Raw genomic sequence first — 25037 nt, forward strand, 5'->3', positions numbered from 1 at the left:
TATCTCAAATTATCAAATCCTAAATAATGATTAGTTAAAATTAAGAGATGTGGTCTAAAACATGCGCCCCACGTCCCCTCATTCCAAAAAAAGAAAGAAGAAGCTCCACAATTTTCTCAAAGCCAAAGTCACTGTAACAACAATTAGGCAGGCAAATCCTCTTTATTGTTTTGCCGCTCGATTAGCTTCTTCCCCCTCCCACTACATTTTGATTCTCCCTATCTCAAGAGAGGCCCCTTCTGATCCTCTCTCTCTCTCTCCTCTCTAATTCTCTCTCTCTCTCTCTCTCGTGTTGCGATCAAAGGCACCAGGAATGGTTCGTGCATCAGAAGAAGAACAGGAAAGCTATAGGAGCAGGCTCTTTAATTTCAAATGGAGGAACAACGAAAACAACAATGCAACGAGACACGCCAAAAGTCTCAGCGTCGAGACAGGTCTAGATGAGGCTGCCACGGGGTCCAACGAGGCCGAACCGTTGACAATTATTCATCCTAGTAAGGCCCCGCCACTTTTAAGATCAGCTGCGGATGAAGCAGCGCTCGCCGCCGCACTGGCTAGAGAAAAGCAGCTTTTGGCAGGCATGTACTCTCTCTCTCTCTTTTCGTGACTTTCCTTCTTTCTTATCTAGCTAACGTATGGCTTTGCGATAATTAATGGCAGATGTGGAGCAGATGAAAGAACGCTTCTCCAAGCTGTTGCTGGGAGAGGACAACTCCGGTGGAGGCAAAGGAGTATCCTCTGCTCTCGCCCTCTCAAACGCAATCACAAACATTGCAGGTAGCTGGATCATCATGGACCTCTTTTCTCTTTTCTTTTTCTTTTTTATTAACCAACCATCTCTGACGTCGACGTTTATATACATGTGGTTGGGTATGTAGCTTCCGTGTTCGGAGAGCAACGGCGTTTGGAGCCAATGCCTGCAGAGAGGAGAGCAAGATGGAGAAAAGAGATTGATTGGCTTCTCTCGGTGACCGACTACGTTGTGGAGTTTGCTCCATCTCAGCAAAAAAATAAAGATGGGACCAATATGGAGGCATGTTACTTGCTTACCTATCTATCCTTCATTTGGTAAAACATCCCATGATTCCTTAATGTTATTGGTCTTTGATGATTTAACAGATAATGACCACACGCCAACGTACTGACCTACACATGAACATCCCCGCATTGAAGAAACTGGACGCCATGCTCATCGTAAGGACCTCTCTAGCTCTCATCTCCTAGTTGATATATATGAGTTGACCAAGTACATTATGAAGAAACAAATGTCAGTGCTTTAAATAATTCCAATAAGAATCATCATCCAGCTCTTAATTTCTCTTACCTAGGATTGTCTAGAAAATTTCAAGGACCAAAGCGAGTTCACCTATGTTTCAAAAGACTCCCCTGACTCAGACAAGAGAAACGACGAAAAATGGTGGATTCCGACAGTCAAAGTTCCGCCAGATGGTCTATCAGATGCAGCTAGAAGGTTCTTGCAGTACCAGAAGGACAGTGTAAACCAGGTTCTAAAGGCAGCCATGGCCATAAACGCACAGGTTTTGTTCGAGATGGAAATACCTGAGAGCTACATCGACTCTCTCCCTAAGGTAACCAACCACACAACACACAATCCAGTTTGTTAATGGATTTTTTTTCCGAGTATGAGAGAATAATACTTACTCAGAATTGTTTTTTTATTGGTTTTGGTTTGTACAGAACGGGAGGGCGAGTCTCGGGGATCAGTNAGGTGACCTTGGAGTGGCCGTTGGAGGTGTCCTCAATGATGCACCCTGAGGGCAGTTTTCGGCATTTAAGCAGAGAAGCCTCCTTCTCTGTGTTGCTGTCCTCCACGGACACCGAGACGTCCACAATAGCCCATTTCTCANAAGCCCAATTCGTTCCCGAACCCTAGAATGCCGGCTTTAGTTCCGGTCATCAGAGCGATGAAAACGATGCAGGGGCGCGTGGTGTGCGCAACCAACGACAAGACTGTGGCGGTGGAGGTGGTGAGGCTGGCTCCCCACCCAAAGTACAAGAGGCGAGTGAGGATGAAGAAGAAGTACCAAGCTCATGACCCTGATAATCAGTTCAAGGTGGGCGACGTGGTGAGGCTGGAAAAGAGCAGACCCATCAGTAAGACCAAATCATTTGTGGCGCTTCCTGTCGTCGCCAGGAAATCTGGAGCCGGAGCCGGAGCCGGAGGAGATGGCCTCCTTGGCATTCCCTTGGAGTCTCAGCAGCCTGCTGCTTAGAGCATTACTATTGTCTTTGTTTCTCTCGGCCGGTAAAAGCTGTCTTTCTTTTTTTTTGCCTTCCGTTTCCGATTCCGATGATGCTCTGCTTCTTCTTCTGTTTGTTTGTGTATCCCCAACTCTCTGTAATCTATGGAATGCTTTTGTTATTTCAATCTGATTTGTTTCCTTAGTAGTACCATTTTGTTTTGCTTGACCTGCCTCCTCAGTTACATTTAGAATGTGAATGATCTTTGTGTTGGCAATGTCTTCGATTCCAACTACTGTTATCTTTTCTTTTTCTGTTGCAAAATATAAATATGCCTTTTCGTGGATTCTGGTCTAACTGATTCCACTTTTGTTTTGGTTCATATTTGAGAATGGAATCTGAGAGTTTTCAATCGCTGCTTTGTGGACCAAATATATATATTTAGTGTTGGATAATAATAATAGGTAATAATATGATTGCAGAAGAGAGAGCTCGGTCTCGTTTTTGTACAATACTTAATGCAGTGCTATACATTATCATATACTTATATAGATAGTAACATCTTCTTCTTCATATATAAAGAGTGGCACCTGTTGTGAGTGAGTTGTCATCAACAATCTTCGATTTGTAGGCTTCTCTTAATGTTGTGTAGCGTAACAGAGACGAGGTTTGTGACGGAATCCACAGACTCCATATTCAGTTTTGCTGCAGGAGAAGGGTTGATGAGGGTTTGGAGGGCCAGTGTGAGGAGAGACCCTCCTTGGCTATTTCTGTCATCTTGTGTTGTCGTGATTACCAGTGGCCGTGACTCTACTCCATCGGGTATGATTGAGAATCCACAGGGCAGGATTTGGATGCTGCTTGAATCATGTCCCGCGAGCACCAGCTGCGTCGTGTTTATATCTACCGGAGCGTATACCACCACCGACTCGTACGAGTTAGTGCAGCTGTCTTGCAGCACCCATATGCTCTTTTCCCTCGTTTTCACTGTCTGGAAATAGACATCCAGATTATGGAAGCCGAGACCAATTGAAAGAATTGTGCAGACAAAATAAGCCTACCTGGATAGCCACTGAGTTGCCTCTGTCTTGTCCCTTGGATAAGCTTGCAATAGACTGGACATGCGCTCCGTTCGACAAAGCATCCCACTGATGATGATGTATAGTTAGATATATGAGTGGAAGCCCGTTTTATCGTTTGCATAAAATGTGTATGGGTTTGAGAATGTACCTCATGGCGACGAGCTTCATCTCTAAAGAAATCAAAGAGAAGAGTTGGGGAAACAGGTAACCAGAGGGAAGAAGAAGCGCAGACAATGACTCCCGTGGGTTCCCCAGGATCATGGAGGTTCTTCCTGGAAGAAACTCGCATGTCTTGACCAGTTTTTGTGGTGATTTTTGTCCATTGATGGTAGCTTGATGCAGCAATGGCGCGGTAGAAGCTTTGTGTCATCCTTTGCGCCATCTTCAGCACGCTCTTTCTCCCGGCCAGTGTTGTAACTCCTGCTCATCAGCAGACCGAGAGAGTTTAGAAGTAATGAAGATATTATATGTATCGAAAGACAGAGATAGTAAATGGAGGATCCAGGGATATAGACAGACCGAGAGAGTCCTTGGTGGGGACGTTGGTAGCCATGAAGAAGACGAGGCGTTCGCAGTGGAGCTGAAGTGTGGCGACCCAGTGTCGAGCCCCAAAGGCCAAACCGGTGTTGACTAAGGAGCGGAAGAGAGGCTGAACTGTGGAGGCAGACACGTCAAGGTGCTCCACCCAGGTGACCTTGGAGTGGCCGTTGGAGGTGTCCTCAATGATGCACCCTGAGGGCAGTTTTCGGCATTTAAGCAGAGAAGCCTCCTTCTCTGTGTTGCTGTCCTCCACGGACACCGAGACGTCCACAATAGCCCATTTCTCAGGGGTCAGCTGCCGGCAGCTTCTCACGAAGTACACTTCTCTAGTGGGAACGACCGGAGTGAGCAGCTGCATCTCCCCAAACATCTGCCAGTCCATCCCCATGTATCAGCTCAGTAGTCGTCATTATTAAGTTTCACTTTTTGTATGAAATATATAAAGTTGACAACGTAACTCACCAACTGAATGGCACCGTCAATCCGTGAAGGCCCTTCACCTTGACGGATTACATCAACAGTCGCCGCCTTTGAGACCAAGCACGCAAACATCTCTTTCCATTGCCCCTGCATGCACATCAATTAATTTATTGCATCCTTTAATATAACTAGTGATAAAAGTGAAAATAAAAATTAAGTACCACGTCCATGAAACTCTGGGCAAGTTTATGCGCGTCCATAAACACAATCCCCACATCTCTAGATGCTTCGATGGTCTTCCTTCCAGGAAACGAAGAGGCTTGAGCTTGAGGAAACTCCTTGAGGTACTCATCGTAGTTAAGAATCTCACGGCCAGTCTCAACGCTGCGGAGCCACAGAGGTTCGCCGGAGGTGGCCATCTTCTGGAGTTCAAGGGTGGCTCGGTTGGCAATCTCGGCGATGCGGGACTTCTCCAGGGCAAATACGCCAGTGTAGAAATCGAGAGATCCGAGACGTTGTTCTTGATCTTCGGAGCATGAAGCCTGCAGGGGATAGGGAGTGCGACCGAGAGCTGCACGAAGCTTATCAAGCTCGGCTTTCAGTTTGGAGTTTTCGAGATGGAGATCATCGGGGCCTCCTCCGCAGTTGGGGCAGGAGGAATTAGCCGCCTTGGAAAACGACTCTCTCATGGCTTTGTTTTCCTCTCGCAGCTTCTCCAGCTCAGCCTTGAGCAGCGAGTTCTCGTGCCGTTCTTGAATAGCCTGTTCAGTGTTTTTATTTTATAGCTACTAATTACTGCATGCATGGTCTTTTAATTTATTCTCACAATCAATAAATGTCACGTAGATATACATACCTTGATCTGGGTGCGGCGATTTTGAAACCAGAACTTGACCTGGCGAGGAGCCAGTCCTAATTGCTTGCTTAGCTGCTGTCGTTGCTTCTCGTCCGGATGTGGTGTCTCTTTGAATAGCCTGCAACCTCATCAAATAATTCAGAGACATATTAATTATTATTTACATGTATGTGTTTGTTGTTTTCTAAATTAAAGATTAAACTAAGTCTTACATATGCAAGCAACCGAACCCTAACTATACCATTAGGCTTTAATTATGATCGTACGAAACAAATTAACACTGTATCGTTTGACCCTACATATATAGTGTAGTAGAATTACAACTAAAGTCATCATGTCTGGAGAAGAGGGAGAATTTATAATTAAGAGAAAGCGTAGGCAAACTATGCAACTAAGGGCATAGAAATGATCAATGCTGGATATATATCATCATCGGCAATATATGAATACATTTTTAAGTATAGGTGTGAAACTAATGGAGAGGCGTAAATTAACGTGTGAATATGCTGCTCTTCAGCGCAAGACACCATCCTCCTCAGCGCAAGACACCATCCTCCTTCCACTAAGTACTACTTATATATAAAAGTAAGAATATATGGAGATGAGGTGTTACATGAAATNCTCTACTCCATCGGGTATGATTGAGAATCCACAGGGCAGGATTTGGATGCTGCTTGAATCATGTCCCGCGAGCACCAGCTGCGTCGTGTTTATATCTACCGGAGCGTATACCACCACCGACTCGTACGAGTTAGTGCAGCTGTCTTGCAGCACCCATATGCTCTTTTCCCTCGTTTTCACTGTCTGGAAATAGACATCCAGATTATGGAAGCCGAGACCAATTGAAAGAATTGTGCAGACAAAATAAGCCTACCTGGATAGCCACTGAGTTGCCTCTGTCTTGTCCCTTGGATAAGCTTGCAATAGACTGGACATGCGCTCCGTTCGACAAAGCATCCCACTGATGATGATGTATAGTTAGATATATGAGTGGAAGCCCGTTTTATCGTTTGCATAAAATGTGTATGGGTTTGAGAATGTACCTCATGGCGACGAGCTTCATCTCTAAAGAAATCAAAGAGAAGAGTTGGAGAAACAGGTAACCAGAGGGAAGAAGAAGCGCAGACAATGACTCCCGTGGGTTCCCCAGGATCATGGAGGTTCTTCCTGGAAGAAACTCGCATGTCTTGACCAGTTTTTGTGGTGATTTTTGTCCATTGATGGTAGCTTGATGCAGCAATGGCGCGGTAGAAGCTTTGTGTCATCCTTTGCGCCATCTTCAGCACGCTCTTTCTCCCGGCCAGTGTTGTAACTCCTGCTCATCAGCAGACCGAGAGAGTTTAGAAGTAATGAAGATATTATATGTATCGANATATATATATATATATATATATATATATATATATATATATATTTGGGAGGAATAAAAAGAGGGGAGCTAGGGTGGAGATCTAGAAATGAACAGACACAGCAGGGAAAAAAAAACCCAACCCAACTAATTAATAAATAATGAAGTTCCTTGTTTGAAACCCTAATGAAGTAATATCGGATCATCCCCTAGTGAAACTATATAATTAGGAGAAGTGTGGGATGAGGGGTGAAGCATAAAAATGATAGAGAAGAAATATTAAAAAGGGTTAAANTGGTAGCCATGAAGAAGACGAGGCGTTCGCAGTGGAGCTGAAGTGTGGCGACCCAGTGTCGAGCCCCAAAGGCCAAACCGGTGTTGACTAAGGAGCGGAAGAGAGGCTGAACTGTGGAGGCAGACACGTCAAGGTGCTCCACCCAGGTGACCTTGGAGTGGCCGTTGGAGGTGTCCTCAATGATGCACCCTGAGGGCAGTTTTCGGCATTTAAGCAGAGAAGCCTCCTTCTCTGTGTTGCTGTCCTCCACGGACACCGAGACGTCCACAATAGCCCATTTCTCAGGGGTCAGCTGCCGGCAGCTTCTCACGAAGTACACTTCTCTAGTGGGAACGACCGGAGTGAGCAGCTGCATCTCCCCAAACATCTGCCAGTCCATCCCCATGTATCAGCTCAGTAGTCGTCATTATTAAGTTTCACTTTTTGTATGAAATATATAAAGTTGACAACGTAACTCACCAACTGAATGGCACCGTCAATCCGTGAAGGCCCTTCACCTTGACGGATTACATCAACAGTCGCCGCCTTTGAGACCAAGCACGCAAACATCTCTTTCCATTGCCCCTGCATGCACATCAATTAATTTATTGCATCCTTTAATATAACTAGTGATAAAAGTGAAAATAAAAATTAAGTACCACGTCCATGAAACTCTGGGCAAGTTTATGCGCGTCCATAAACACAATCCCCACATCTCTAGATGCTTCGATGGTCTTCCTTCCAGGAAACGAAGAGGCTTGAGCTTGAGGAAACTCCTTGAGGTACTCATCGTAGTTAAGAATCTCACGGCCAGTCTCAACGCTGCGGAGCCACAGAGGTTCGCCGGAGGTGGCCATCTTCTGGAGTTCAAGGGTGGCTCGGTTGGCAATCTCGGCGATGCGGGACTTCTCCAGGGCAAATACGCCAGTGTAGAAATCGAGAGATCCGAGACGTTGTTCTTGATCTTCGGAGCATGAAGCCTGCAGGGGATAGGGAGTGCGACCGAGAGCTGCACGAAGCTTATCAAGCTCGGCTTTCAGTTTGGAGTTTTCGAGATGGAGATCATCGGGGCCTCCTCCGCAGTTGGGGCAGGAGGAATTAGCCGCCTTGGAAAACGACTCTCTCATGGCTTTGTTTTCCTCTCGCAGCTTCTCCAGCTCAGCCTTGAGCAGCGAGTTCTCGTGCCGTTCTTGAATAGCCTGTTCAGTGTTTTTATTTTATAGCTACTAATTACTGCATGCATGGTCTTTTAATTTATTCTCACAATCAATAAATGTCACGTAGATATACATACCTTGATCTGGGTGCGGCGATTTTGAAACCAGAACTTGACCTGGCGAGGAGCCAGTCCTAATTGCTTGCTTAGCTGCTGTCGTTGCTTCTCGTCCGGATGTGGTGTCTCTTTGAATAGCCTGCAACCTCATCAAATAATTCAGAGACATATTAATTATTATTTACATGTATGTGTTTGTTGTTTTCTAAATTAAAGATTAAACTAAGTCTTACATATGCAAGCAACCGAACCCTAACTATACCATTAGGCTTTAATTATGATCGTACGAAACAAATTAACACTGTATCGTTTGACCCTACATATATAGTGTAGTAGAATTACAACTAAAGTCATCATGTCTGGAGAAGAGGGAGAATTTATAATTAAGAGAAAGCGTAGGCAAACTATGCAACTAAGGGCATAGAAATGATCAATGCTGGATATATATCATCATCGGCAATATATGAATACATTTTTAAGTATAGGTGTGAAACTAATGGAGAGGCGTAAATTAACGTGTGAATATGCTGCTCTTCAGCGCAAGACACCATCCTCCTCAGCGCAAGACACCATCCTCCTTCCACTAAGTACTACTTATATATAAAAGTAAGAATATATGGAGATGAGGTGTTACATGAAATAAAACACACACACACACATATATATATATATATATATATATATATATATATATATATATATATATATATATTTGGGAGGAATAAAAAGAGGGGAGCTAGGGTGGAGATCTAGAAATGAACAGACACAGCAGGGAAAAAAAAACCCAACCCAACTAATTAATAAATAATGAAGTTCCTTGTTTGAAACCCTAATGAAGTAATATCGGATCATCCCCTAGTGAAACTATATAATTAGGAGAAGTGTGGGATGAGGGGTGAAGCATAAAAATGATAGAGAAGAAATATTAAAAAGGGTTAAAAGAAAGAACGTACGCTTCCATGTGTCTGATCTGATCGGTGGTGTGGCGATGATACTTCTTCCTCTTCCTCTTATTGCCTTTGTTGCCGTCGTCGTCCTCCAAGTCCTCGTCGTGATCCTCACCCTCCAAGTCCTCCTCTGATCTAGATCTCGTGGGTCCAGAGTTCTCGCTGCTCATCTCCACTGTACGATCCTCATCCTCAACTACCCTTCTGCTCAGAAAGTCCTCCTCGGCAGGGTCGGTGTTGCCGGACGATGCATTTCGGAATATCCCAGCCTGTACGTGTAGATAGTCTCCATTAAAATCAATATAAAACAAATTATAGTATTATGTTTATGTGAGTGTTATACAGAAAGAATTAGAGAAAGAGGGTATATATATGTACGAGAGAGAGGGAGAGGGCTGGAGACGAGAAAAAATCTTTGGTGGGTTGTTTCGAAGACATCTCGACGGCCATTGACATACAAAATCCAATCCCTTCTTAATTTGCTTATCTTCCCCTCTTTCTCCTCGCACTTCCTCTTCCTTTTATATATATATCTCTCTCTCTTTTCTTTTTTAAATACCAACAATAAATGTACTTTTTGTATAGTATTAATTAATATATAAGCTATATATGATCGATCGATGGATGATGATATAGCCTCTTCAATTCCAATTATATAACCGGTCGTTCTTCAGATACTTCTTCCATTTCTCTACGTGCCGCTTGACTTTTAGGTGCTTGTTTAATTTTATTATAATTAACTTTTTTTAATAATTAATATACCCATCTCTTTAATTAGTTCTTTTACTGTTTTATTAAGTATTCCCTCCGTTTCAAAATATAAAATGTTTTAACTAAAACACACAGATTAATAACTTTTTACTTTTAACAAGTTCAATTAATCAGAAACAATACTGCATAATATAAAATACTAAACTAATCTAAAAGTTGCATAAAAACTTGAAAATATCATATATTATGAAACAAAAAACTTCTCTAAAACATCTTATATTTTGAAACGGAAGGAGTATTATTTATAATATTGACTACTAGCTTCTTCAATCCGACAATTGATTAGTTTAAAACATGACCAGCTACAGAAATTGCATCCAACGATCGACAATTCAAAAAAAAAAAAATCCTCTATAAAATAATTCGATTATCCTAGCTATATATATATTTATACAGCAAAATTTAAAGTCGAATATGGAAAATCACCCCTTCCATTAATTAATTCAGTTCAGCTACTATAGTTTTTTTAGTATGATACATGTTTTGGAATAATCGTGTCCGCACACAAGAACTGAAGGATTGTAAATCATGCGAGGATAGAGTTGAGCTTGAACATACGTGTATATATAAGTAGCTGGCTATGCATGCCATTAATCATGAATTGTTATCCGTTAAAACTACAAATATATATAATGACGTTGCTAAATACAGTAGATTACTGTAGACAGTGGGGAGAAGGAATGAGAATAAGGGGCCGGCGCGGCGGGTTGCATGATTGATTTTTAAGGGTATACAAACAAAATACGAACNAATTTAAAATTTTCCTTTTTCTAAAAATTCTGGAAATTTTAAAAAATGTTAATGAATGACATGTCAAATCCTGATTGGTTGTTTAAAATAATTCTTAATATAGAAAATTCTGAAAATTTTAAAAATGTTAATTAGTGAGGTGGCTAATCTCTATTGGTGGTTTTAAAGCTTAGGTGGACGCCTTAAAAAGCTTATAGGTCCTACTTTTTATTAGTATAGATAATACATGTTTTTTGAATAATTGTGTCCGCACAAGAACTGAAGGATTGTAAATCATGCGAGGATAGAGTTGAACTTGAACATACATGCATACTTCATTTGTTCCTAATAGATTGATGTTATAGAAATTATTTTTGTTTCTCAAAGATTGATTTTGTAGATTAAAAAACTAAAACAATCATATTACTTTATGTTTTTTGACACATGTCATTTATCAATTAGTTTATGGTTTTTCTATCTACTAAAAAGTAACTGTAAATTAATTTACAAATTAGTTTATGGTTTTTCTATCTACTAAAAGTAACTGTAAATTAATTTACAAATAAAAATTAAACTTAGTATTAAAACATAACAGAGGGAGAGGGAGTATATAAGTAGCTGGCTATGCATGCCATTAATCATGAATTGTTATCCGTTAAAACTACATATATAATGACGTTGCTAAATACAGTTGATTACTGTAGACAGTGTGGGGAGAAGGAATGAGAATAAGGGGCCGGCGCGGCGGGTTGCATGATTGATTTTTAAGGGTATAAAAACAAAATACGAACTTCTCCCTGTCTCTTCTTTAAGTGTGTAGAGAGAGAAAGAGAAAGACATATTTTGTCAGATTATGATTTCTTAATTAATTGGTTTAATTTAATCTATCTATTCTAGAAAGAGAGAGTTGACCGTTAGATACTGGGGATGGACTCAACTAACTTTTAAGCACCTAATTTTCCAACCGCATTTTCTGCTTTCTTCTTCCCTCCTTAATTATCATCTATCATCATCATTACTCTTATTTTCATGACTTGTCTTTATTTATTACTTACTACTATATACAATTATTTATAATTTAATACAGTGTATGTACGTACTATAGTTTAATTTTTTTTGGTAAACATGTGAAGAAGTACGTACTATAGTTTATCTATTATTGTTGATCAGATCACTTCTTTCAAACAATTGGTAACTTATGCAAAACGCTAACATCATCACATCTTTGGTTTTAGAATCTATATATATCTACAATATACATATACTTATATAGTTATATTGTAAACTCGGTGTAGATATAGTACGCAAGTAATTGCATTATTCGGCATAGGAAACTGGAAAAAGCATTGGTAAGAGAGATTGATGACTACAGAATATTACAGCTGCTACATGGATGGTAAACCTTAATTAGTTGATCAAATGGCTAGCTATATATATATATATAGCTTGTGCTCCAGGCCATATTAATATATATACTAGTATAAAACTAATGATATATATATTCCTGGAATCCAAAATCGAATCTAATACACTAGCTAGTAGCAGTGTAAATAAACAATATTAAGACGACTAACGGTAAAGGCATGAGGGGAAGGAAGAGTTGTTGTTAGAAAGTTAAAAATATAGATAGAATAGAATTAAGAAGAAGCTAAAAGGATGACGTGAGGGGGGGAAGCGGAAAGAGACGTCGGTCAGCGAGAGAAGGGCATTTGACCGATCGTTACTCATTAATTTCAGCGACCTTAAAAGGAAATGAATGCTCTTTATGGGTTTGCCTCCAACCCCTTTCCATTTTCTCCACCCTCTCTTTATTACTTACTTACCCTACCTCTCTCTCTCTCTCTATATATATATATACTGTATGTATAAGAAGGCCACTCATATATGCACATGTGTATATACATATTTAACAAAATCAAATTTTGTTTCTCTTGTAATTATATCGCGACTTAAAGATTTTTACAGTTTCATACATTGATCGATCGATACTTTCATTTATATGTGTACGCAAACTCCATAACATATTACATATTCACAAGACGCATGCATCACAGCATGCAACTACATGGTTTGTAGTTCATTCACTTACAAATTAACAGTATATATAGAGAGCTAGTCTGATACCAAAAAAAAAAGTATAGAGAGCTAGTTCGTAGGTTAATTAAAACCTATACATACGTACATTTGATGGAGAACAGTAATATATAATACTATAACTAGCTTCTAGCTAGTGGACTAAATAAATATACGTATATCTGCAATTCAAAAGCTAGCTAGCTTCGTCAGTTTCTTTTTTTTCTTTGTTAGTCGTACGGTCGATGGAATTGTTAGTTAGGAAAGGTAGATACATAATGTATAGAGAGAGAAACAACCATAACATTTACGGTTCACCACATGCTCTTTAATTAAATTAATGCCTCCTAACATCTCCTCCGCTAGCTCTATCTATATTAATTACTACTTAAATACTGCCTACAGATTCCTTTTTTCATCCTTTCATTCCTTTTGGCTGCTCTCCTCTCTCAATTACATACTTAGGGTTTTGCGTAATAAAACCTTTCCTTTTCTTACGATTTATATTTTTACCCATGTTGGCAACCTCCAAAACGAGTCCTCTTTTGGCTTATTTTAGGCGGATATTAATTGAAAGCAACTAAATAATCAACTTTGGAGTTAGTAGGGCTACCAAATTAATTAAGACAACTCTTAAAGCTGAATCCAAGATGCAACCGACTATCCTTTTTTCTTTCTTTCTTGTTGCTGTTTGGTCTCAAACAACGCAAGTTACGTAACTGACTATATATATACTTTATAGTCATTTATATTCTTACAAATAATTACGACTATCTAGCTACATAGAGAATTGACCCACCAAAATGGAATACGTTCCGATCTCGCGCTGAAAGCGAAAGCAAACCTGTATATGCAAATTGTGACATTGAGTGGGCACACGTGTGAAGAGGGAATGGTGGCATAGGAGATTGTGCCAGATAAAGACAGTGAGGACACAACTTGCTCCATATACTTAAAAAAACGTATATAATTAATACAATGCATTTGATTCATCATATGAGTCGTACGTTCCTAATATTCTTGGTACCTCCAACCACAAAACAAAAGATGGATAGTTAGTTGGAGAGAATCAGATGAAAGCTAAAAGGCACACAGTTGTGCGAGAGCTAGCTAGCGAGTACCCCGTATATATTGGATATACTTTAAATCTTACGACAACATTTTTTGGTATGATCCATAATTATTTCATTACGTTTGTTGTAGTATTTTAATTAATATATTAATTAAATGAAAATATATGAATAATTATATATAAATATTAATTGAATGAAAATGCAAAACGTATATATATAATTGTGATTTAAGTTAAAGAAGATGATAGTTGAATTACGTAGAAGGAGAGGGTATGAAATTTACATGAGTTGTCAAGAAACAAAGCGGACGAAGTAATCGAATTATGTAGAGGAGGGAGTTTGTAAACTAAACTAAACTAAAACAAAAGGTAAAAGCTAATCATATGCATGATGCATGTCATGTTTGTGAGCGTGCGGAACCTAAAGCCGATGGCCCCAGAATTGGTGGGCTCTAATAGGCCCAATTTGGCTAATTAGGCTGGATCACACAATTGTTTTCCCTTATAACTATAAACAGTTGGACACGGGCCATGTACGTTATGTTATGCATACAAAAGAAAGTATGGTTATTGATTAGCAACGTATATTACTTGAATTATAAATACTAGTTTGGTACAAACAAAGTAACTAGTAAGTAAATTCAGACCAAAACAAAACATAAAATGAATTAAAATGATACAAATAAAAATTAGGGAGGATTATTAAGAGAGAACGTTTTTGATTAGTGAGTAGAACGACGTCGTTTGTGTTGCCGGTGGAAAAAAAAAAAAAAAAAGGATTTGGACTTTTGCGATTTTGGGATCTAACCAGAAAAGCAGGATTATTGATATCAATCGGGGGGTCGGTCTCTCCTGTCTCCTCCTCCTCCGCAATTCGATCACGACGGCTCTCATTCATCAAATCACGACAAGGACGACGCATCTCCATCTCGTAAGTTTTTTTTTTTTTCTCTTCCCCCGTGAACTGATGAATGATGATCCCAATTGCTCTTTTGTTTTTCTCTGTGATCGCCACACGCACGAGCACCATTTTAAAACTCGGGTTATTGGTTTTTCCTTGTAAGCGCAGGTCTGCTTGGGAGATGGATCTGGTCCGGTGATTTTGTTTTGTTTTTTCAAAAAAGGTGGAACGAGCGAGTTTCAGATAGATGGCTTGGTTCAGTGGAAAAGTTTCTCTGGGAGGATTCCCAGATCTCACCGGGGCAGTCAATAAATTCCAGGAGAGCGTCAAAAACATCGAGAAGAATTTCGACAACGCCCTTGGCTTTGACGACAAGTCCGACGAATCTGCCCCCGCTGAAGGTTTCTCTTCTCTTCTCTTCTCTTTATCATCATCTGCTAGGAATCATCTATATAGGAGGTTTCGTCAAGGTTGCATAGAAATTTTATACGATCCATGATCTGCTGTTGCAATGGTACAGTTATGGGATTTACTGTGCTTCAGATATTCCATTTTATTCACATCTTTTGGATCTGTCCCCTTTAGCTACACACAGCTTCTACTGGCTATAATTTTTCTGGGTTTTCTTAACATTACTAAAAAAAAATCACTATCTTCTCTTATGTGTCATGAGTTTCTTTTTCGCTTGGTTTCTCTTCACATTTCCTTCTCTTTCTAATGCAGCTTCAAGTATGTGGCCACCTGCTGTTGATACCAAAAGTCTCTTCGATCCTTTAATGTCCTTCATGGGTAACACCTCCGATGATAAGCCAGATACTTTGGAAGACTCCGTCAGTACAGATAATCCGTCTCTTATTGAAGGAACAGAAGAAAAAGAAGAAGAAGAAGAAAAAGGATTTGTTAATCTTGCTACTGAACAAGCAGTATCTGTTGAAGCAAATAAAGAAACTAATGTGATAAGAGAAGCTGATCAAGCAGAAATTCCCGAGGTAACAGAGACTACTGTTGTTTTAGATCTCAAAGATGATGATGATGATCCTGAATCACAGATGGTTCTCGAAGACTCTTCTCTTCAGAATCCTGCATCATCAGGTTACATCACTAGTCCTGAACCTAATGAAAAGCCCCAAATGACAGCTTCTCAAGATTCACATCCCGAGTCAGGAGGAGATGCTGAATCAGAGGTTGTGGAATCACAGCCAGAAGACGCTGGAACAAGACAAGTTACTCTAGAGAAAAAAGACACAATTTACCCCCCTGTGTTAGATGGACTGCATAAGTCTACTGATACGGATGAGACAACAACTGAACAGGAAACTCTGGGTGAAAATCTGGAAGAGGGAACCTCGATTATAAATGATGAAGTTTCACCTGATATAAATAATTTACATAGTACAGAGTCTCCTCATACTCATCCGTCAATTTCTGAGTCCGATAGTCCTCCTCATGAGTCTTCTGTACCAAAGAGATCTTCTTCAGATGAAATTTCAGAGAGAATCGTAGATCTTGTGTCTTCTGAACTAGATTCAAGACTGGATGCTAGTGAATTCAATGAAAACCAGCGTTCAAGCTCGGCTACAAATGTTTCCGACTCCGCTGATGTTGTTCTGGAATTAGAGAAGACCAAAAAGGAAATGAAAATGTTGGAAAATGCCCTGCAAGGTGCTGCAAGGCAAGCTCAGGTACATATTTAGATTCCCATGAAAGGTTGTGTTACAGATATGGTGCTTCAGTACCAAATTTCTGGTGATTTGTTTGCAGGCAAAGGCTGATGAGATTGCGAAGTTGATGCATGAAAATGAGCAGCTAAAATCTGTCTCTGAGGATTTGAAGGTACTAATGAGTATGCCGGATGTTGATATTTTATTAGATGAAGATGAAGTATTAATTGTTTCCCCAGTCTTTAAACCATCTTCCTTTCCTTCGGGTTGATTTTGATTCTAAATTCTAATACCTCTGTTCAACAGAGGAAATCTAATGAAGCTGAAGTTGAGTCTTTGCGAGAAGAATACCATCAAAGAGTTGCAACTCTTGAGAGGAAGGTATGTTTTCTTTTAGCGTTCTTCTCTTTTCATTCTCCTCTTCCATTATAAATATGCCTTCATGGTGCTTATCATTGTAGGTTTATGCTCTCACCAAAGAGCGGGATACACTTAGAAGAGAACATAACAAGAAAAGTGATGCTGCGGCCCTTTTGAAGGAAAAAGATGAAATTATAAATCAAGTTATGGCTGAAGGTAAGGCCACCATTTGGAATGCTTGAGTTATGGAGCATACTATTTCGGTTTTAAAAAAATGGGTTTATGCCTCCCAAGAGCGAACTGTAAACTTTTTAACATGCCTGAAAAATGCTCAGCTTGAGCCCTTGANTTGAAGGTACTAATGAGTATGCCGGATGTTGATATTTTATTAGATGAAGATGAAGTATTAATTGTTTCCCCAGTCTTTAAACCATCTTCCTTTCCTTCGGGTTGATTTTGATTCTAAATTCTAATACCTCTGTTCAACAGAGGAAATCTAATGAAGCTGAAGTTGAGTCTTTGCGAGAAGAATACCATCAAAGAGTTGCAACTCTTGAGAGGAAGGTATGTTTTCTTTTAGCGTTCTTCTCTTTTCATTCTCCTCTTCCATTATAAATATGCCTTCATGGTGCTTATCATTGTAGGTTTATGCTCTCACCAAAGAGCGGGATACACTTAGAAGAGAACATAACAAGAAAAGTGATGCTGCGGCCCTTTTGAAGGAAAAAGATGAAATTATAAATCAAGTTATGGCTGAAGGTAAGGCCACCATTTGGAATGCTTGAGTTATGGAGCATACTATTTCGGTTTTAAAAAAATGGGTTTATGCCTCCCAAGAGCGAACTGTAAACTTTTTAACATGCCTGAAAAATGCTCAGCTTGAGCCCTTGATGATATTAATACCCATCATTTCAGGCGAAGAGCTTTCAAAGAAACAGGCTGCTCAAGAAGCTCAGATCAGGAAGCTAAGGGCTCAGGTATATATTCAATATCTACGTGTTTCAGTCTCTTATTAATACCATCAATCTCATGGTTCTTCTCTTTCCTTATTTGTTTGAGGGTTAGATAAGAGAGGTCGAAGAAGAGAAGAAAGGACTGATCACAAAGCTTCAGGTAATTGATGTGGCGAGCTATGTCTTTGTTGTTTCTCTAACCACATCGTTAATGAATGAAACTGCATGAGAGGGTTGTCTTGATTTTCCAGAAGTTTTATGAAAGGCTGGGTTGAAAATCTTGTAGGCAGGGTCAATATCTAAATGACTGCATTGGTCAAGTTTGTTAAGCTTCATTAATTTTTCCTTTCAATTGCCAGTCTGAAGAAAATAAGGTTGAAAGCATTAAAAGGGACAAGACAGCTACAGAAAAGTTGCTGCAAGAGACCATCGAAAAACATCAAGCCGAACTTACTTCTCAGAAAGACTATTACTCAAATGCATTAGCTGCAGCGAAGGAAGCTCAAGCATTAGCTGAAGAGCGTACCAACAATGAAGCGAGAACAGAGTTAGAGAATCGTCTAAAGGAGGCCGGCGAGAGGGAATCTATGCTAGTCCAGGCGCTGGAAGAATTGAGGCAAACCTTAAGCAAAAAGGAGCAACAGGTTTGTCTTACTCGATTAAGTTTGGGATACTACTGGGTTATCATCTGATCATTTTATTTATACTTATCTAGTCGGTGGTCTCTAATTTTTGCAGGCAGTGTTTAGGGAAGACATGTTCCGTCGAGAAATTGAGGACCTTGAAAGACGTTATCAGGTAAATAGAGATGTTTTGTTGTCTCTATGCATATTTCTTTCTTTGGTTTATGGTCTTGTGGTCTTTAAACTATTAGTAGCCATGGCATTTGAACAATAATCCTAGTTACTAATAGTTTGTTCTGTTTGCTAAACTAACCTTCTTGTAGGCTAGTGAGCGGAGGTGTGAGGAATTGATCACTCAGGTTCCTGAGTCGACAAGGCCTCTCCTAAGACAGATTGAGGCTATGCAGGTAGAAAATTGACCCTTATGTTTTATTTTCAGAATATTCCTGAGATTTGTATCTTAAAAATAATTGTAATATTGTATGCTTCTTATATGATTGGCGATAGGAAACTACAGCCAGAAGAGCAGAAGCGTGGGCTGCTGTAGAAAGAACTCTGAATGCTCGATTGCAGGTGTTATGAATAACACTGCTACACGCTATATTCAGCCAATTATTTTTGTTTTCTATCTTTTTGTTCACTTTCTACAAATGTTCAGGAAGCAGAAACTAAAGCTGCAACAGCTGAAGAACGAGAACGCTCTGTGAACGAACGTCTCTCACAAACTTTATCAAGGATCAATGTTCTAGAGGCCCAGGTTTCTATGCTCCTTCACACTTTTCTTCATCAAGTTTCACGTGCTTTCTCTAAATTTTAGCTTACCCAGTTCTCCCATCCAGCTTTCATGCCTCAGGGCAGAACAGGGCCAGTTAAGCAAGTCGCTTGAGAAAGAGAGGCAGAGAGCAGCAGAAAATAGACAGGAGTATCTGGCAGCTAAGGAGGAAGTAGATACTCTAGAAGGTCGAGCAAACCAACTTGAGGTGGAATTAAGGGAACTTCGGAGAAAACATAAGCAAGAGTTGCAAGAAGTTCTGCTCCACAACGAGCTTATTCAAAAGGTGCTACATAGTTTTAAGGACATAAGTTTATCTAAGAAGAATCCGAATTGATTATCTTCATGCATAAGGATACTAGATTACCTAGTATAAAAGATTGAATCCCATGATAAATGCCCCATCAGTTACGGAATTTGTGGACTGGAGTACCTAGCGTGTCTTAAATCAATCAAAGTAGTGCTTTCCCAAACTTGTTAATCTCTAGTAGTTTCTACCAGCATGCAAACTGTTCAGTTTATTATTCTACTTTATTGTTCATGTTGTTTCTTGAAATGGCTGAATTTTCTTTCAGGACTTAGAGAGGGAGAAGGCTTCACGTTTGGATCTTGAAAGAACATCCCGCATCAATTCCTCAGCCTCTGAACAGCTTCCCATAGCAAGGCAAAATTCTGCCTTTGAGAATGGTGATGCATCTTGATCTAGATTACTTCATAATAAATCAAGCTTTGCATATCTTTTAATTTATTAATTATGACATCAGGAGGCTTGTCAAGAAAGCTCTCAAGCGCAGGCAGCCTTGGAAGCATGGAGGAGAGCTATTTTCTGCAAGCTTCTCTTGATTCTTCAGATAAGTATTCTGAGAAGAGAAGCACGCCTGAGGCAACAATGAGTCCGTACTACATGAAGAGCATCACACCTAGTGCTTATGAAGCCACGCTTCGACAGAAAGAGGGCGAACTTGCTTCATACATGTCCCGCTTGGTAGGTGTAGAAAGTATCCAACTGGGTCATTTATGTGTAACCCTATTGGTAGGCTTTTGGCAATTGGCTTTGTAATAAGATTGAGGTTCACATCATTTTGTTATCTCAGAGTCCCTTATAACGGCTCACCTTGGATATAGGTTTTAGTGGGCCACTATGGGTGTAGGGATCATGTTGACAAATTATGGGTTAGTTGCAGACTATGGTTAGCCTTTTTTTGTAAGCTGGTTTAGAAGATTTAGCTCTACTCATTGAGGTAGTATAGGCCGGTTGTTAGTATCATCACTGATGTTGGATTTAACTGTAAAACTCTATTTGCCTTGGGACAGGCATCAATGGAGTCTATCCGAGATTCCCTGGCTGAAGAACTAGTCAAAATGACAGCAGAGGTATGTATAGCGCTGAGAAGGCGGGATATGGCGTCTTATGCTGTGATATAGAGTTGATATATTTTGGTGAGTGTTGTAAATGATATGGCGTCTATATCTGGTGACTGTGGATGTAGTGTGAAAAATTACGGGGGGAGGCGGATAGGGTCCCGGGCATAAAGGCAGAGCTGGAAGCACTAAGGCAAAGGCATGCAGCTGCTCTGGAGTTGATGGGTGAAAGAGATGAGGAGGTAAGATATATGTGAATAAAATAGTAGTATATACAGCATTAACAGTGGTGGGTTCAACAAAAAAAGGTGTTTTGGGTGGCAGTTGGAGGAACTTCGAGCGGATATAGTGGACCTGAAGGAGATGTACAGGGAGCAAGTGAATATGCTGGTGAACAAGGTAAGTGAAAACATAGACAAGTATAGGGAAAAGTGTTGACAAACGCAGGGTCATCATGCTCATTGCATCTTTGGGTTTTGCAGATCCAATGAGGGAAGCAAGGGGAAGATGGCGATCAAAGTGTTGGCAGGCTCAGGCTCATGAGTAGGACCACCTAATCCCTGTAACCCACTATTGTATAGCTATAAGCTAACAACTAAAGCCCAGTATTTCCTCCATTTGTCCTATCCTATGTATCTCAGGTATTGAACCCGAGGCTTTTCAAAACAAATTTTTGCTGCTCGAAAGAAGGGAAGTTTTTTTTGCTTACGGGTTAAGTCGTAAATTATATTGGAGAAAAGAATAATAGAGTGAGCTTGTGTGAGTTTTCCTGTGTCGTATCAGCGAAAAATTGTGGGACTGGACCCGCAACTAGCTATGGAGTGGATGAGTGAAAGATGTGGATGAATTGAATAATGAAGTACGGAATGAATAGCACAGAAATGAACTATAAAAAAGTATATATATATATATTAAAAAGGCCTAAGAAAGAGGCCCTCATTGTATAATATAATAAAGGCCCAACAAGAGCGCTGTGATTTGATGAGAGGTTATTTGGCTGTGTTGTTGGTGAATTGATGAGATAACTTGTTTTCTGTACTTTATCCACGTATGGGAGTGTCATTATTTCATTCCAGTTCGTTGAGTTCCCACTAATATATAGTTACAATAAAAAATAAAAAAGAAGTATCGGGCTCGATCGGTAGGGTAGAGGGAGAAGCAGGTGATTAAAACCCATCATCGTGTCTCGGGGGAAGAGTGAAGCAAAGCAAAAAGCAGCATCTGGGGAGTGTGTGTGTGGCCATAAATATCATCACTCCTCCGTTACCCTCCAAATTTGTCGCTCTTCTCTTCTCTCCTCTCTAAGAAAGTAAGAAAGTAGCAAGGCTTTTTTTTCTTCATCTCGACGATTCCAGCTCTCGCCGCGTATCATTTCTCTTCCCCAGGTGGTAGGTAATAAATAAGGTAAAAAGGTCTTTACTATCATCCATCATCTTCATCCTGTCCTGCTAGATCTGCCATTGTCTTTTTTATTTGAATCCAACAATAATTTGAATCCGATTTACATTGCCATGTTTGTTTGGAAAAGCTTCGATCAGATCCGACGATCTCTCACTTTCTCATCATCCGTTTACGTCGTCATGACTCGTCACCTTTTTTCTTCTTCTTTAGATTCCTCTGCTGGATTCTTCCTACTAGCTCACGTCACCGTCATGTGTGCGCTTTGAATTCTAATTAAATTTGACTCTATCTAAGCTTAGCTAGGGATTTATGTGCAAGTATCGTTGGATTTCATACTCTGCACACTAGCACTTTAATTAAGGAAGAAGGTTTCCTTTAATTTATTAGTAATAATTTCGCGACTCTGCTTTGCTTTCATTTCACATTGAGCATCCAATTTAGTACAGTATGTCGAATCCTTCTATAAGCTTCTATGGCGTTGCTGCATGTTGTGACACTGAACTTTGATGTGCGCAGTATAGCGTGGGGATGGATTCTGTTCGACGCACTTACACCATTATGCGTGGTCGTCACATTGACAAGCGCGTTCCTTCTAAAGATTTTCTCTCTTCTTTGGATAAAGCTGAAACTGCAGGTTTGTCTTTTTTAAAAATCTGTTTTATTTCTTTATCACATAGACTACTCTCATCTTCTTTTGTTGCCTCTGCTCTGATTTCTTTTTTACATAGATCCATGTTTGTGATAGAGCTTTCTTCTATTTTAAGATTGATTTATCAATTTCCACTCTGATTTCTTCTCTATTTATATATCTGTCGTATTTAAAGTCTTGAACCTTTTTCTGCATATATTACTGACTATGACTTTTATTTATATATTTCCACTCCAGTACGTCTGCCTGCTGGCACGGGAAAAGACAATGGCAATCCTTCCTGGAAGCGATCTCTGCCTCACGTGCTCGTTGCATCACTCACTTCACTTTTATTCGGCTATCATCTCGGGTCTCCTCCTTGTGACTTCTCTTCTTTTTTTTCATTTGTGCATAAACAGAACAAACATTGAAATTTCCCTTTTCTGCTGCTAGGCTGTTATCGGTTTTTTTCTTTCTATGTTAAGCTTAGTTGACAGGCTTATTATGTTGTATCTCTTCTCTATGCATTGTTCTTATTCAAACATTCGATAACATTTTATCTCAAAATTTTGCTTTCTTTTAAATGTATGTTATTGGGAAGAACAGGAAATTCATGCCTCTTTTCTGGACGCAGGGTTGTTAATGAAACTCTCGAAAGCATATCAGTTGACCTTGGCTTTAGTGGGAACACCATCGCTGAAGGTACTACCTACTCAACAAGACAAAAATTTTATCCTGTCTTTTTCTGTCTATCCTGATCATTCCAAAAACCTTTTTTTCTGATGGATGAAGGTCTTGTGGTTAGCACGTGTTTAGGCGGCGCCTTTATTGGATCTTTGTTCAGTGGGTTGGTTACAGATGGTGTTGGCCGCCGAAGAGCTTTCCAGTTGAGCGCTTTACCAATGATTGTTGGAGCTTCCGTGAGGTATTTTTTTTCTTCTTCAGGTTAACTTTTGGTTTAGGGCCTTTAGGTTGTTCAATATGCACGACTAGGTACTCTTTAAGTGTGTTTAGTGTACGATTCTTATTTTATGGTAATTTTTTTGTTCAATGTCCATGTGGTCACTTGAACATCTCAGATTCGAATCATCGCCTGCTGATATATTACTGTGGTCTAGGCTAGTCATTGTGAAGTTTGATTTATCTTATAGTGATTTCCTGCTTGGATGTTTATACCCCCGAATATTGGATATGGGTAAATTGGCTACTCATTTGAATATTTTTGGTTTCAAGTCATTGCCGTGGTGATTTTTCACTTATCCCAAAGGTGTAGCACTAATTAGGTTTAGTATATCCATCCTGTTTCTTTTTTAGTCATAGTCCAAGTACAAAATCAGGAGATCTGTGTGCTTACATGTGTATTTTTGCAGCGCATCAACTGAGAGTCTTGAGGGCATGCTCCTGGGAAGGTTTTTGGTCGGAATTGGGATGGGCATTGGTCCTTCTGTTACGGCTCTCTATGTCACTGAGGTACTTGACATATACTTTGAAGTCTTCCTTTCTGCACTTGTTTTGATAAGATTGCTACATGAACTCTCCTCCTCACTCTTGATGTGAATATGACTTGACGTACTATGTGTTCATCCTTTTCTACTGATGTGATTCATATCAGATCTTTTTTTTTGGTCAAAAGATGTTTGGGGTCAATGTAGATAGATGTATGTTTCAGACGTAGAAAGACATGTTCATACGCACATAACATTCATTGTAATAAAGGATTAAGGGATTCATTCTTCAAAGCTTTATTTGCATTACTTGATTTACCTAATTTGAAAAAGAAGGTTCTAGGAACATAAGTATCACTAACTCGCTTTATTGATACATTTTACATTCTTACTTAGAGCAAGACTCACAATTTCTCTTTGCAGGTGTCACCTGCTTATGTGAGAGGCACATATGGGAGTTCTACCCAAATTGCGACATGTATTGGACTTCTAGGCTCGCTGTTTGCTGGAATCCCGGCAAAAGATAACTTGGGCTGGTAAGATATTGATTAGAACTCGAGGAATTCAGGACTTAGACAACCTATATGGCCTGTTACAACCAATGCTTTAAACTTGTGCCTAAAACTGGTTTGTGCGAGAGAAATTTATGGCATGTTTGATCGCAGAAGTTATTCCAAACCCACCTATCTGCAATGTGAATCTCTAGTATCTACTTGAAATGCTGCAACTCTATAGGAATCCCTTCATCTTTTGCTGCATATTCATTAGTGGATATCGACATGGCTTTGCAGGGAAAGGAATCCTGAAGTTTCTAAGCTACTAGCAGATCTCATGCTTTGGTCTACTTGGTCGATGGTCAACTTGGCTAAATTACCAGCTAAATAGGTTTCTCTTTCTTGATTGTTTTAGGTGGCGTATATGTTTTTGGATATCCATAGTCCCAGCTGCAGTGCTTGCTGTTTTCATGGAACTCTGCGTGGAAAGTCCTCAGTGGCTTTTTAAGGTTACTTTCTCATTTTAACCCGCATAGCTCTTAAAGACGTTTTCATAAACCATTTCGTCTGTTGATTCTCTTTCTCTTTACTTAACCGCAGAGAGGAAGGGCAGCTGAAGCTGAAGCTGTGTTTGAGAAGCTATTGGGAGGGGCATACGTCAAAGCTGCTATGGCAGAGTTGATGAAGTCGGATAGGGGAGATGACGCAGATTCAGCCAAATTGTCGGAGTTGCTTTTTGGGCGCAGTTTTAGAGGTATGTGTGATCTTTAACCAACAAGATTTGTGACAACGTGTGGCATTAGTTTGACGTCAAATATCCCGGAAATATTAGATTTAGATTTTGATTCCC

The 25037-nt window shown here is 39.9% G+C and overlaps 5 protein-coding genes and 1 pseudogene across 8 annotated transcripts in view; 4 read left to right on the forward strand and 2 right to left on the reverse strand.

Annotated features, from left to right (window-relative positions):
• LOC104705113 (rop guanine nucleotide exchange factor 12-like) lies at positions 58-1776 on the forward strand. Its single transcript, XM_010421098.1, has 6 exons — positions 58-578; positions 661-777; positions 879-1033; positions 1120-1194; positions 1329-1589; positions 1699-1776. The coding sequence occupies exons 1-6, from the start codon at positions 314-316 to the stop codon at positions 1774-1776; spliced, it is 951 nt and encodes a 316-aa protein (XP_010419400.1). The 5' UTR covers positions 58-313.
• On the forward strand, positions 1864-2509 carry LOC104703460 (30S ribosomal protein S17, chloroplastic-like). Its single transcript, XM_010419483.2, has one exon. It carries the CDS (start codon positions 1896-1898, stop codon positions 2232-2234), a length of 339 nt encoding a protein of 112 aa, XP_010417785.1. The 5' UTR covers positions 1864-1895; the 3' UTR covers positions 2235-2509.
• Positions 2655-9554, reverse strand: LOC104703459 (annotated as a pseudogene).
• Positions 3719-5652, reverse strand: LOC109125367 (homeobox-leucine zipper protein GLABRA 2-like). The gene is made up of 5 exons (XM_019226948.1): positions 5628-5652; positions 5101-5225; positions 4466-5005; positions 4287-4391; positions 3719-4194 (listed from the first exon to the last, which is right to left on the reverse strand). The coding sequence occupies exons 1-5, from the start codon at positions 5650-5652 to the stop codon at positions 3748-3750; spliced, it is 1242 nt and encodes a 413-aa protein (XP_019082493.1). The 3' UTR covers positions 3719-3747.
• Positions 14391-20982, forward strand: LOC104703463 (golgin candidate 5). 2 transcript variants are annotated; one of them, XR_754208.1, is made up of 21 exons: positions 14391-14518; positions 14657-14889; positions 15212-16170; positions 16250-16321; positions 16456-16530; positions 16611-16725; positions 17425-17486; positions 17575-17622; positions 17822-18106; positions 18201-18260; positions 18409-18492; positions 18593-18658; positions 18744-18842; positions 18925-19143; positions 19433-19544; positions 19622-19842; positions 20172-20231; positions 20348-20461; positions 20544-20618; positions 20702-20762; positions 20861-20982. XR_754208.1 is itself a non-coding variant. In XM_010419487.1 (20 exons), the coding sequence occupies exons 2-20, from the start codon at positions 14736-14738 to the stop codon at positions 20708-20710; spliced, it is 2889 nt and encodes a 962-aa protein (XP_010417789.1). In that variant the 5' UTR covers positions 14391-14518; positions 14657-14735; the 3' UTR covers positions 20711-20927. The 2 variants fall into 2 exon arrangements, 1 of the variants encoding a protein (XP_010417789.1); XM_010419487.1 differs by having other exon boundaries at positions 20702-20927.
• The window catches only part of LOC104703462 (probable plastidic glucose transporter 3), a 6149-nt gene continuing 2426 nt past the window's right edge, over positions 21315-25037 (forward strand). The window contains exons 1-9 of one of the 3 annotated variants that reach the window (XM_010419485.2): positions 21315-21623; positions 22137-22254; positions 22507-22618; positions 22883-22950; positions 23041-23173; positions 23619-23718; positions 24117-24229; positions 24603-24696; positions 24788-24941. In XM_010419485.2, the coding sequence (XP_010417787.1) occupies positions 22149-22254; positions 22507-22618; positions 22883-22950; positions 23041-23173; positions 23619-23718; positions 24117-24229; positions 24603-24696; positions 24788-24941 (880 nt within the window). In that variant the 5' untranslated portion in view covers positions 21315-21623; positions 22137-22148. The remainder of the gene's footprint in view (positions 21624-22136; positions 22255-22506; positions 22619-22882; positions 22951-23040; positions 23174-23618; positions 23719-24116; positions 24230-24602; positions 24697-24787; positions 24942-25037) is intronic. The other 2 variants (XM_010419486.2, XM_019228038.1) reach the window with 2 other exon arrangements.

This window comes from Camelina sativa, chromosome 7 (genome assembly GCF_000633955.1).
Source record: "Camelina sativa cultivar DH55 chromosome 7, Cs, whole genome shotgun sequence".
NCBI lineage: Eukaryota > Viridiplantae > Streptophyta > Magnoliopsida > Brassicales > Brassicaceae > Camelina > Camelina sativa.

Bases quoted from the DNA above. Each gene is read 5' to 3' on its own strand.
- LOC104703460 (XM_010419483.2), top strand. From the start codon at position 1,896: ATGCCGGCTTTAGTTCCGGTCATCAGAGCGATGAAAACGATGCAGGGG.
- LOC109125367 (XM_019226948.1), bottom strand. From the start codon at position 5,652: ATGGTGTCTTGCGCTGAGGAGGATG. The intron at 5,226-5,627 runs GTGTCTTGCGCT...TTATTTGATGAG, and splicing joins GTCTTGCGCTGAGGAGGATG to GTTGCAGGCTATTCAAAGAG. The intron at 4,195-4,286 runs GTGAGTTACGTT...ATGGACTGGCAG, and splicing joins TTGACGGTGCCATTCAGTTG to ATGTTTGGGGAGATGCAGCT.
- LOC104703463 (XM_010419487.1), top strand. From the start codon at position 14,736: ATGGCTTGGTTCAGTGGAAAAGTTTCTCTGGGAGGATTCCCAGATCTC. The intron at 18,107-18,200 runs GTTTGTCTTACT...TAATTTTTGCAG, and splicing joins TAAGCAAAAAGGAGCAACAG to GCAGTGTTTAGGGAAGACAT. The intron at 18,659-18,743 runs GTGTTATGAATA...ACAAATGTTCAG, and splicing joins CTCTGAATGCTCGATTGCAG to GAAGCAGAAACTAAAGCTGC.